Source organism: Myotis lucifugus, unplaced genomic scaffold (genome assembly GCF_000147115.1).
Source record: "Myotis lucifugus unplaced genomic scaffold, Myoluc2.0 scaffold_31, whole genome shotgun sequence".
NCBI lineage: Eukaryota > Metazoa > Chordata > Mammalia > Chiroptera > Vespertilionidae > Myotis > Myotis lucifugus.
Genome location: NW_005871079.1, coordinates 5,162,060 through 5,174,813, shown reverse-complemented (window position 1 = coordinate 5,174,813; position 12,754 = coordinate 5,162,060). Strand labels below are relative to the sequence as shown.

The 12,754-nt window shown below is 38.8% G+C and overlaps 1 protein-coding gene across 7 annotated transcripts in view; it reads left to right on the top strand.

Annotated features, from left to right (window-relative positions):
* PRUNE2 (prune homolog 2) overlaps nucleotides 1-12,754 on the top strand; it is a 208,397-nt gene that overhangs the window by 189,854 nt on the left and 5,789 nt on the right. For 3 of the 7 annotated variants that reach the window (XM_023752391.1, XM_023752390.1, XM_023752395.1), the window contains 3 exons: nucleotides 3,279-3,377; nucleotides 6,677-6,712; nucleotides 7,234-7,272. In XM_023752391.1, coding sequence (XP_023608159.1) covers nucleotides 3,279-3,377; nucleotides 6,677-6,712; nucleotides 7,234-7,272 — 174 coding nt within the window. Of the gene's footprint in view, nucleotides 1-3,278; nucleotides 3,405-6,676; nucleotides 6,713-7,233; nucleotides 7,273-12,754 lie in introns of all 7 variants that reach the window. The other 4 variants (XM_023752392.1, XM_014454127.2, XM_014454126.2 and 1 more) reach the window with 3 other exon arrangements.

The window sequence follows — 12,754 nt, the reverse complement described above, 5'->3', positions numbered from 1 at the left end:
TTTTGGGAATGCACAGAAAATTAAGATAGATGTCATAACATAGAAAGACTTGGAACAGTTAAATGAAAGGGATAGTATGCATTTTCTAGAGAACTTAAAAAATATAATAAAAAAGTATTGCCTAACATCAGGATACAGATTAGATAAACTGACATTTTTCTACCTCAGAGTTATTGATGAATCCCTAAGCAAAATTCTGCTAACCTTACTTCTGGAGAAAAAAAAATTGAGGTTAAAATCCCCTCCCCCTTTTTTAAACATAAATTTTACTGTGCCTTTCAAATTCTACCTTTTTTGCTCAGTGTTCACTTATAATTATTTAACATTCCCATTTTTTACTTACAACAATTGAGTGGCATGATTCAATCTAATTTTCCTCTGACAAGGTTAGCTCTTCACATGTCAAATTGCCTTAAAAATAACATGAAATATTTAAAGTATACAAAGAAACATTTATTTTAATAATAGCAGAAAATACTTTGATGAGTAGGAATTCATGTACAGTGAATAGCTTATAAAAAGTTTAATGTGTAAAAAGTAAACATTAGAACTGATATGGATTTGATGATTTTTTAAATAATTCAGTCTTTACAAAACAAATGTTTCTTGTTGATAAATCACAAAATGTTTATTACTATAAAAATATTGAAAATTGTTAAAATTCAACATTATTGATTGAAGGGAGTTTCAATACAGTAATAATTACAACAACAATAATAGCAAATAGTGTTGTGGTAAATTACATATAATAATGGCTTACATTTATTGATGCTTACGTGCATTATTTCATTTCATCCTCATGACAGTCTTCTGAAGGAAGTGCTATTTACTATTTTCATGATACAGGAAAAAACCCTGAGAATCAGTGAGGTCAAATGAATTGTCTAAAGCAGGAGCCAGCAAACCCACTGTGTAAGGGATCAGATAGTAAATATTATAGGTTTTGTGGGCCGTATCGTCTCAGTCACAAGTACCCAAATCCACCATTGTGGGGCAGAAGCAGCCACAGACAATAGATAAACAATAAGGACGGCTGTGTTTCAGTAAAACTTGATTTATGAATACTGAAATTGAATTTTCTAAATATTTTACATCACAAAATATTCTTGTTTTTGATATTTTTTTCTACCATTTAAAAAATATAAAACCCATTCTTAGCTCAAGAACTGTAAAAAGCAGTTAACAAGTTGGCTGTGGCCTGTGGGCTGCAGTTTGTCAACCCCAGGTCGAAAGTAACATGTAAGTGAAACTCAGGCTTTGAACCCAATCATCTGCCTAATTCTGAAGACCACACATTTGTACGGACACATTGTATTTACAGTTCCATCATGTAAGACCCTCTTTTAATATCCCCCTTCTGAATCAGTTCACATCAGTGTAACCAACTTTTACACCCAAAAGAAGAGGCCACTTAAATGTATTTTGGGTCTATTTTATAGGTTGTTGGTAGTGTGTGTTCACCCAAGTCTTAGCAGGGCTAGAAGTGACTGTATGGAGAGGAAGGTTGCTCACAAGGCATAGCCAGTGACCCAGGGTCAAAACTGCAAGTAAAATGCTAAAAGGTAACTACTATGAGAGAGGTATATGACACATTCCTTTTTAAAAATGAATAGTCTGTTGTGCCAAGCACTGGGCTAGGTGCTGGAGACTGATGAATTAAATAGCTCAGTTGCTGTCCTTAAAGAGGGCAAAGCAGACAAAGGCATACAATAAATAATTATAAAGCAGAGTACAATTAAAGCACAATGAGGGGTGATGACTCAAGGTGAGGGGGAGGAGTTCTGGGATCAAAGATGGAGAAGGCTGAGAGTTGCATTGAGAGAGGAGCTTTCCAGAAGAATGAGCCTTCAAGGTGAGTTTTTTAAAGAATACTTTCTTCTTGATTTCAGAGAGAAAGGGAGAGGGAGAGAGAGAGAAACATCAATGATGAGAGAAAACCATTGATCGGCTGGCTGCTTCCTGCTCACCCCACACTGGGGATCCAGCCCGCAACCCGGGCATGTGTCCTGACCGGGGATCAAAATATGATCTCCTGGTTCATAAGTTGACACCCAACCACTGAGCCACACTGGCTGGGCAAGGTGAATTTTGACAAACTAATAGGATTGGCTCACTAAAACCTGGTAGAGGAAATAGCAGGTACAAATATACCAAGAAGGAGAGGAGGTGGCATGTTTAGAGAACTGTACATTCCAGCGAACGTAACACCGGAGATGGAGGTTTCCCCTTGCGTGCCTACTTCCTCCCACTCACTCCATTCACTGTCTTTTATCAAAACCTGAGTCTGGCACAATAATCTGGAGGAAGGAAGAGGTCCAGTGTAGCATATCATTGGTAGTGTGCGTTCACCCAAGACTCATCAGGAGGGCTAGAAGTGACGGTACGGGGAGGAAGTTGCTCACCAGGCACAGCCAGTGACCCGGGGTCAAAACTGCAAGTAAAATGGAAAGATAGATCTATAGAGACATGACCTTGAGAAGCTTCCTGCTAGAATGCACAGTAGTTGAAACAGAAGGAAGTACAGTTGGCCGACAGCTCAGCACAATCCCAATAGACTGGGGAGGACCTTTTCATTTGAAACCATCTGAGAAAATTCAATGCTTGATCAAGTTCCCTTTCAAGTGGAATAATAATGCATTTTTAAAATTAGTTTGCAATTACACCAGTAATGGAGACATGCATTCTTATAAAACATCTAATCATTTAGATGGAAGTGGTTTGTAATTGAAACCCAATCATTGGAACCGGTTTTTAACTTTGGTTCATCTGGAATGAACTCTCAGACTAAAACTTTACAGAAAAATTTTAAAAATATTTAAAATGTAACTAAAACTAAAAAAAGAAAGAAAGAAGAATAAAATGACAAGATTTTTGTTTGTTAAAAACAAATAAACAAACAAGCAAACCATAACCAGTGACAGTGCAGAGTGGCAGGAACCACAGGAGGTCATGTGATGTGTGGTCCAGAGTATAAATCCAGGCTTTGCCACTTACTGGTGGTGAGTACTTAACTCCCTGTGTCTTGGTTACCTTATCTTTAAAAAGAGAATAATAGGAGTGCCTACTGCACTAGCCTGTACTAAGAAATAAATGAGATAATTTATATAAACCACTTAGTCTCTGGCACGTAGTAACTACTCAGATAATGTATCCTTTCTGCTCAAGAGAGTGCTGGGACAAGGTATTAAGTATATCGGGATTTTCAAGAAGAGGCAGTGACCTTAGGAGGGATGAAGGAGCAACTAATCATAGATTCTTCTTTCCTTCCTTTTTTTTAGTTCAAAATTCAGCAGTAAAATTAAATATGTCAACAGCTTATCAGAGCTCAGTGGGCTGATCCCAATGGATTGCATCCAGATTCCAGAGAGCATCATCAAGTAAGTCCTGATGGTTCTGAAGATTTGGTAAGAAATATTGCATGTTTGGAAAAGGAGATTGGAAAACAACTCATTTCTTTGGAAAACAACTCATTTCTTCAGTAGTGGGGAAATGGCATTATCTTATGGTTAAAAGAAATTTTAAATATTCTCTATATATATATATCTATCTTAGAACTCAAGATTAGTGTTCTGTTCTTTTAGATCCTTTTTCACATAATCTTTCTTTGGAAGTATTGACTAGTGCTCATTTTCACTCTGAATTTTACTATCATTTTGGAGAAAGCATAAATTTAACACAATCAGCACATCTGTTACTTGTGTCTCCCACTCCACACAGACACAATCGGGTGTGAGCATAGCACGGATTTCTTTATCGCCTTGTATAAAGTTATTTGTCTGCATGACCCTAGGGAAAGAGGGGGGAGGGGAAGTAACCTTTCTCTGTTTTCTTCTGAATCCTTTTCCTTCATGGTTCCCTTCAGGTGAAAAATGAGGCTGAGTGGTGAGTGGCGGTTAGGGACAGTTCCTCACTCAGCACGGGGTAATGAAGGCACCAGCGCTGATGCTGAAGGCCACAGGATTGTGCTACAAAAATAGGAGTATAAGTTAACTAAACAACCACTTGGAGCTAGAACTTAAAAACACAGATACCGGAGAGTGAATACTCCTCTTGTTTCGTGGTTGCAAAGAACCAGTGCTTTCTGTGGGTCGTGTTTTGTTTCACTGTGTCTAATTCCCTCGTTTTTTATTTGAATCGAATTGAGAGGAAGGTAACCATCAGCTCAAAGAAAATAGACAAGGATACCCCATCTTTCTTCAGAAGATGGATAAGAAAATGGACCTTCCAATCTGGGCACCCCCATAAAAATAAATAGTCCTCATTAAAAAAAAAAGGCATAGAAACTGAAAGGGAAGGATTCTCATTTAGCGTGTTTCTATGCCAACTGCGCTCTATATCATTCACAGATATGGGAAGACACGTCAGTAAAGAGAAGTTGCTCATGGAAAGAATAAGTAGGAACAAGGAAAGATGGAACTAGAATCGGTTTGGCTGGCAGCCGAGTTCCTGAGCCCTTTCCTAGTAGTTTCCTTCTCCTCCTTTAATGTATCCATCCAAAGTCAAAGCTCAGGAGTAGATGCATTTGATTTCCCTACATCCCAGCATCAGGCAAGAACCTAGGGTGCTGACTGGGCTTAGAGTGGCAGTTGGCTCAGCCGAATCAAGCAGAGTGTTCGTAAAGCCCCAGCAATGGCTCTCATCTTCTTTAGCTTCTAAGGTTCCCACAACCAGCACACCTCACAGCTCTGGCCTGCTGCTTCAAAATGGTGCGCCCCATCTCAAAAATCAACTCCTACTCTTTAAATTAAAAGAAAGTACTGGAGCACTCACCTCCTATAATACTGTCTCTATTTGTAAAAAATGACAAGGACATCCTCTCTTCAAGTGAAAGTGAGCATTGTCCACACTCTAGGCCAGTAATGGCGAGCCTATGACACGCGTGTCAGAGGTGACACGCGAACTCATTTTTTTGGTTGATTTTTCTTTGTTAAATGGCATTTAAATATATAAAATAAATATCAAAAATATGTCGTTGTTTTACTATGGTTGCAAATATCAAAAAATTTTCTATATGTGACACGGCACCAGAGTTAAGTTAGGGTTTTTCAAAATGCTGACACGCCGAGCTCAAAAGGTTCGCCATCACTGCTCTAGGCAAATAAGGTAATGCTTCTATAGGGTGGCTGTGGGGAAAAGATGAGAGAATGGGCTTTGGAAGCTTAGTATTAGATGTGAATCTTCCTTACTGGCTCTAAGTGTCTCTGAGACTTCAAGCAACATATGAAAACTCTCTGCATCTCAGCCTCAGCCTCAGCCTCAGCCTCAGCCTCGGTGTACTGGAGAAGTGAGGCGCAGGTCATGGCATGGCCCTGAGGACCAAATGAAAACAAAGTACACAAAGCATTCAGAAAGCCTCCTGGCACAAAGGTGGTGGCCCAGAATGTTATTTATTATTATCATGTTGCTTTTAGAGACTCACTGTCATGTGAGAAACTTTAGTTGAAAAGTTAAACATGCCCTTTTCATTCATCTACACACATTCGTTTCCAAGGGCTCCATTAAAAAGTCACTTCAGGAGGAAGGGTTTTATTTGGAAAGATTTTCTTCTGGAGAAAGAAATTTACAGCCACTCATGTCCTCCTCATGTATCCATGTTATCTCCTGTCTTCCATAACCCGTCTCCTCTGGTCGGCTTTTCTGCCATTTTTGTTACTGGCCTTCATTGCTTCATTTTCATGTTATGCCATTTTCAAATCGATACAAGCCATAGCTCCGTCCTATCACTGTGTAACATTCAGAGTATCTGATCTCAACCAATCCCAGCAGCAATATTCAGCTGGGATGGAGCTTGTCATCAAAGGGCTTAAATGAAAGAAACACTTGCCTAATCTGGAATCAAACTTCTAGTCACTGATTATAGTCAATTCTTGTTATTTGCTGGGGTGATGTTCTAGAACACCAAAGAGCAAATACTAAACTGTTGTTCCTAGAGGAAGTACAGGGTTAGGTTCCTTTGAGCCTCTGGTCACATTTTCATCAACCAATTAATATATAACCTTGTTTTATGTGTTTCTGTTTAAAGATACCTTGCTAGATATATATTGCTGATTCATTATTATTGAACTCATGGCCAACAACACTATAGAACAAAGTTTATCTAACACACATATATTCCCCATAAGGTACAACCCAGCCTTCTTGTGCTTGAGATCACTACACAGCATTTTATCACTATGTTTGGGGGCCATTTTAAATGGCAAAATACCAACAAAAAGCAAAACAAACAAACCAACCCCAAACCATGGCACTTAATAGATGGCAAAAAGGACACGTGTTTACAACATGAGAGCTGGAACAAGAAGGCAGAGCCTCACCTGCCACATCAGCTGGGCAAGTGCACATCAGGTGGCGCACATTTCCTGCCGCTCTAAGGCCATCCACAAGTGATCATGAAAAGTGCCACAGGTCTTGAGTTGGGGGTTGCAAACAAAGGTTAGCAAGTAGGCGAATTTGCAAACAAAATCTGCAAATAATGAGGATTGGCTGTCTAACATTAGAAATCCTAAATCATTGGTTATATCTAATTAAAATAAGATTTCTCCCAAAATGCAATGGGATTACTATTTGGGTAGGCTTTTTCTCTCATGTTCTGACTGTTCTTTAAAACATTGACCTGTCTTTTTGTTTTCATCCGTTGGCTCATTTTCCTCATTGCATCCATTTTTTATCTCATAAGGTACGATGAAGAGAAATCTCATAAGAGAAGTGTGAGGTAAAAATCTCTTGATCTACAAGTCATGCTGGACCCTCTGTGTGTGTGCACCATTGTCTTATTCGTGGGTGACCTCAACATGCTACCAGAGCCCTTGCACCAGTCCCTTGTGTATACCATTCTCGGTCTTTGTCTTGTGTGTAAAGCTGTTGAGGTCAACCTAATTTGCAACTGAAACCTACTAAACAGATACATCCCTGACGTGGCCCAAGCTGCAAGCTAACTTTAATTACCCAACAGGCTGATGTGGATGTTTTCAGCTTTTTTCAGCCAGCATGTTTCCGATCTCCTTGCAACTTTCATATTCACCATTATGAAGGATTTTGCAAAGTAAACACTGAATGGGAGGAAATGACTCCATATTTAATTGAAGGATTGTCTCTCAGGGCTCCACAGGATGGTTTTTGAAAGCTAATCCGCTCCACTTACGTTTGGCTCTGCTTTGCTGGGTGACTGTCTCACGCTCTGCTTGCTTTTTTTCTTTGTTTTGTTTTCTACATTGATGCTTTTTGCTCATGCAGACTGGATGAAGAACTGAGGGAAGCATCAGAAGCAACTAAGTAAGACTTGGTTTTCATTCAGCAGCTGGCGTGGTGTTGGCTTGCATTTCAGGAATGAGTTGGGAGAGCCTGCATGCCGGGTGTTGTATTTTTTGCATCCTGATAATAACGCTGCTATTTAGAAGTTCCCTTTGTCTGTGATAGACACAGTTACAGTTATTTGTCCTATAGCCTATTTCCCCAGAATCTTGGGTTATCTTGAAGAACGTATTTGTTACTGTTGTTTATTTTTTTTAAATGCACATGCAATTTTATGCACCACAGGTACACACACACACACACACACACACACACACACACACACACACTATAATAATAAAAGCGTCATATGCTAATTAGACCAGACGTCCTTCCGGACGACCTTCCGGACAAAGCTGGGACTGTGAGGGAAGCCCGGGTCCCAGGTGCCAGAGAGAAGCCAGTGCCAGCAGGCCTACTCTTGCACGAATTTTGTGCATTGGGCCTCTAGTATATATATAACACATATACTATAACGATCATCTGGATGTTATATTGGGGCAACAAAACCTTACTAATGGAGAGAAATGATACAAGTGGAAATTATTTTTGTAGAACCAATTTAATGACTTTCCAATACTATTTTTCAACACCTTATTTAGTGACTTGGAAATATTGCTTAATCAACAGCTTTTGAGCTGTTTGGCTAAACAGAAAAAAAAACACCATTGCTCACTATTGTTAAAGTATAATTTTCAAAAAGGCAAAATCATAACTTTAATGCAAATATAAAATGAATTCATGCCAGTGATTTTATTTAACTAATTACTTAATGAAGGAACCAGTAAGGTGTTAAAACCAGTTCAAAGAGCATTTCTGAAGCTAGAGATCAATAGGCAATTTATGAAGGAATGTTAGGATAAGATTGTTGGTTTAGGTACAAAACTGATTAATGTTCAGCAGGGCAATAAACAACCTTAGGGTTATCTTTTACTAGAATGCTGGACAAACATTATTTGCATCTCTGCTCAACAAAAATCTAAAAGTGAACCTCTGGTCCTAAGAGTTGTAAAATAGTCCTTCAGTCCACTCAGCGCTGCTTTGAAAGAATATCCAGTAATTTCCTTTTTTTTATTTCCAAATTACAAGTAATTTTTCTGACACTATATGTTAAATGGAGACAAGTACTATTTGGCATGTTTGCTGTATTTCTCTATTTCAAATGTTGCTTACACTGTTAATTTTTATGACCAGCTCCCATTTTAACAGACATTGCAAATGCAGGAAATCTGGACAATGTGCAAACAGCTACAAATTCTGTATAAATAAGATCTTAATTAGTGGCATTTTTCTGCAGAGATGTAAATGGCAATTCCTCATGAAAACAATCCATTTAGATTTTTTTTCCTATGGCCCATTTTTATTGCACGTAATCTTTAGGATTATTTCCCTCTAGTGTGAATCTTTTGGGTTAAAAATTCAAGGAAAGTTTTTTGCTTTAGAAAGTTTAGCATTAGGGTAGTTTACTGGTACAATATTTCTATCCTCTAGTTTTCTTTTAACATAACTAACACCCAGTTAGACTAACAATACTCAAAATTATGTAAATTTTTACTCTAACAAATTCTTCTTAGGCTCTAACTCAACTATTGAAAACAAGAAGTTGTGGAGGGAAGATATTAGAAATCAAGGAACCAAATATTGGTGTAATGTAAAGCATTCATTGGTACTCAAATTGCACTGTGACATGAGATTCCCCAGAGAGAGAAACAGTAATGAGTTTCTCGTTAAGATTCTTTTTAAAAAATATATATTTTTATTGATTTCAGTGAGGAAGGGAGAGGGAGAGAGAGATAGAAACATCAATGTTGAGTAGAATCATTGATCACCTGCCTCCTACACACCCTCCACTGGGGATTGAGCCCGAAACCCAGGCATGTGCCCTGACCAGGAATTAAACCATGACCTCCTGGTTCATAGGTCAACAGTCAACACTGAGCCACACTGGTCGGGCTAAGATTCTTTTTTTTTTTAAGGATAACATATTTATGAAATTAGAAAGTTTTTTCCAAGACAAAAAATGGGGGCCCTAACCGGTTTGGCTCAGCAGATAGAATGTCGGCCTGCGGACTCAAGGGTTCCAGGTTCGATTCTGGTCAAGGGCATGTACCTTGGTTGCGGGCACATACCCAGTGGGGAGTGTGCAGGAGGCAGCTGATCGATGTTTCTCTCTCACCGATGTTTCTAACTCTCTATCCCTCTCCCTTCCTCTCTGTAAAAAATCAATAAAATATATTTAAAACAAAAACAAAAAAATGGGGGGAACTGACATCAATGATTTTCCAGCCAAACCCATTAGAAAGTCAGATTGCCATGTTTTTTCATTAGTACCATATAATCTTGCCTCTTTCAGTAGACTTCCCCCCCCCCCATCCATATTTTTACTCTTCCTGCATAGCTACCATTGAGAAACAGTTATCATATTTGGTTCAGTTGGGTAGCTTTCTTTTTTTCTCTCAACCCCTTCCTTTTGTTCTCTTTCCTGTGCCCACCCCCTGGTCTCCCCAGGTTTCTAAATAGTCTCAGGTCATGCTGAGATGTCTTGATCTCCTTCCTAAAAGAAGCACCAAGCTCATCCCCAGTACATAGTAGATGCTCAGTAAATTTTTGCTGCATAAATTGATGAATATGCATAAGATTAAGATTGTTGCTGTGGAGCAGTATTATTGTGCCTCAGAATAACCTGAAGCACTTGCTAAAACACTGCATCCTGGGCCTCCCAGCAAAGTTTCCAATTTAGCAGGCCCAAGAGCCTGTATTTCTAATAGTTCCCATTGATGCTGGTCTCAGGACCTTGCTTTGAGAATCACCACCTTAAAGTAATTGGCCACATAAATATAATTAGATTTGTCTTAGGGGGCTCTATGCTCTGACTTTGGAATCAGTGGCTAAGCCACCTATCTGAATTTTCCTCCAATTGACCCTCCTTCTTTTGATGGTGACATTACATGTTATGAGAAATTGAAATATATTTGCACATTTGAAAATGTGCAAGGAGAAAGAATTTTACTGTTGATCCCACCAATGATTGAAATGCCTCTGTATCCTACCGTTCTGTCAAACCAACTACATCTTCTCAACAACTTTTCAGCCTCTAAGGTGACCCCCAGATCCTTGGACAGACTGTGCATGATGATTTGGGGTTCAACAAACACAGTCACTGCAGATCTGTGGTGAGCCTGTAGAAGCCAGATATCCCAGGTTCTTTCTATTAACAGACAAATGCACCATGGCTTTCTACGTGACCTTTATTAGAAAGCTGCATAAAGGCAAGCATATACCCTGCCAGGGAACAAAACCTACCTGTCTATTGTTTTGCTTTACTCCCACCTGTGTTTTCAAACATTCATTCTCTCTCCACATACACACACCGCCACCAGCACCTCTCACTGCCTTTCAGAAGGTGATTTCTTCAGCCTGCCTTATTTTTTTTTAAACTTTACATCTATACAGAAAAAAAATACTTTTGAAAGTTACATTGTATATAGAGAGCCATTCTTAGATTGAAAATGGTGCAAAATCCACCTGCTGCCTTTAGAGTGACAATATCTACTGGATGGCAAATTCCTGTTTTCTTTGGAAGAAGTATGCGAAGTTAAAAACCAGAAAAGCTAGCTTTGGAAGATTGCCCTTCCTTGATTCCAGTCCAGCTTTGCTAGGTTTTTCTAGCACACTGTCAACACTTGCCTGACTGTCCTTGTTCACTAGAGTTGCTAAATATACTCCATGCAAATACCAGATCATCAGAGAGAAGGGTGGGGAGACGGGGGGGCGGGGAAGCCCTCTGCCCTTCCCAGAGAGAGATAGCCTTCGGGCTTTAACATTGATAACCATGCCTCTTATTTGCAAATAGATATATAAATTTGTGAAATTATTCACAGTATAAAAGGAATTCTCACATGTAAAAAAGATCACAGAATCCCTGTAACTAGTGTTTGTTTGCCAACAATAAAAGAGTTAACAGAGGAGAAAAAGTAAAAATTTTCATCGGAAATTAATAGAAAGCAAATCTAAAATTTGCTAACAGAGGAATTGCACCAATATGAAATATCAAAAGCAGCTAATATTACACCAAAAAAGCATAAACACATTCATACACCCTAACACAACTTTTATTTCATGATTTCATAGGGTTACATTTTTCTTTCTGGACATATTCAGTTCTGGTTATTGTTGGGATTCACTTGTCTTACCTGAACACAGCTCAGCTGTATGGTAGCAAGTGTCCTATTATTTTCCTGAAACAAGGACAAGGAAAGCTGACACTAGCATTTTTCCTTTTAGTGTCTTGGAAAATCCTCATTCTTTTGAAAATAGAAAGTTAAGTGTTATATGTAAGTGAAATTAAGCTGCTTGAGAGGGATTGTTCTTTGTATATAAAACATTATACTATTTGGATTATAAATAAAAATTTGCAATATGTTCCCGGAATAAGCTAGATTGGAAAAATCAGGAGGGAAAATGACAAGGTCAGAAGAGCCCACTTGGAGGTGTTTGGAGTTTTCAATCCTCTTTATATATTTCTCAATGATGGGCAATTACTATATTTCGAAACTAACAGTAAAAGAATCACAGCTTAATTGCATCATTGCAGGTGTAGATATGCTTAATATTGGCAATGGGACAACATTAAGCAGTTTAAAATGCCCAAGTCTTTTGTGCTTGCAAAGTGTAACAGTGGAGAAAATGTTTACTGCTTCCTGTTTTTTCCTTGCACTCAGAACTAGCTGCCTTTACAATGATCCAGAACTGTCTTCTATGGAGAAGGAGTAAGAATTCATCGTCAGTAACAGCTCTGTGGTTACTTGCAGTATTGTATGGCTGGGCTCTGAAAGAAACATATATTGAGGACTGGGTAAACCTCGTTCAGATGTTCAGCGTTCATGTTCTCCACTCCTGAAATTAGAAACTGAAAATGGACTGGGCCATCTTAACACCGTCTCATTGGTCACCATTATATTCCTTATAGACAGCCGACGTTTAGACGTAGCATCCTATTTTTCCAATGCACACATTGGGAGAAAATGAATTTAGAGCTAAATGTAAGGACATTTGGGTGAGAGGAATGCAAGTCTGCTTTCTGAATTAACATCACCTATTTTAACTAGTGAAAGTTGGGACTTCCATTTGAACTTAATATTTTGATGCATGGGAGAGAACTTTTTGTTTGTTTCGAAAATTCCAAGAGGCAGTTGAGTCTGGATGGGGCTGGAGGAATGATCTAGTTCATCTAGTCCTGTCCTGTGAGAGATAGAAATCAAACCCGTAGTGAGTTCTTACCACATGTCAGGCTCTATAAAAAGCTTCACACACATTAGCTGATTTTTATCCTCAGAATAAGCCTATGAGGTACATTTTATATGTAAGGAAAGAGCAGCCGAGGGAGATTGTCTGACCAGCCCAGTGTTTTACAGTCGTAAAGTGGCCCAGAGCCGGGACTGGAATCTGCAGTGCAGTTCCAGTG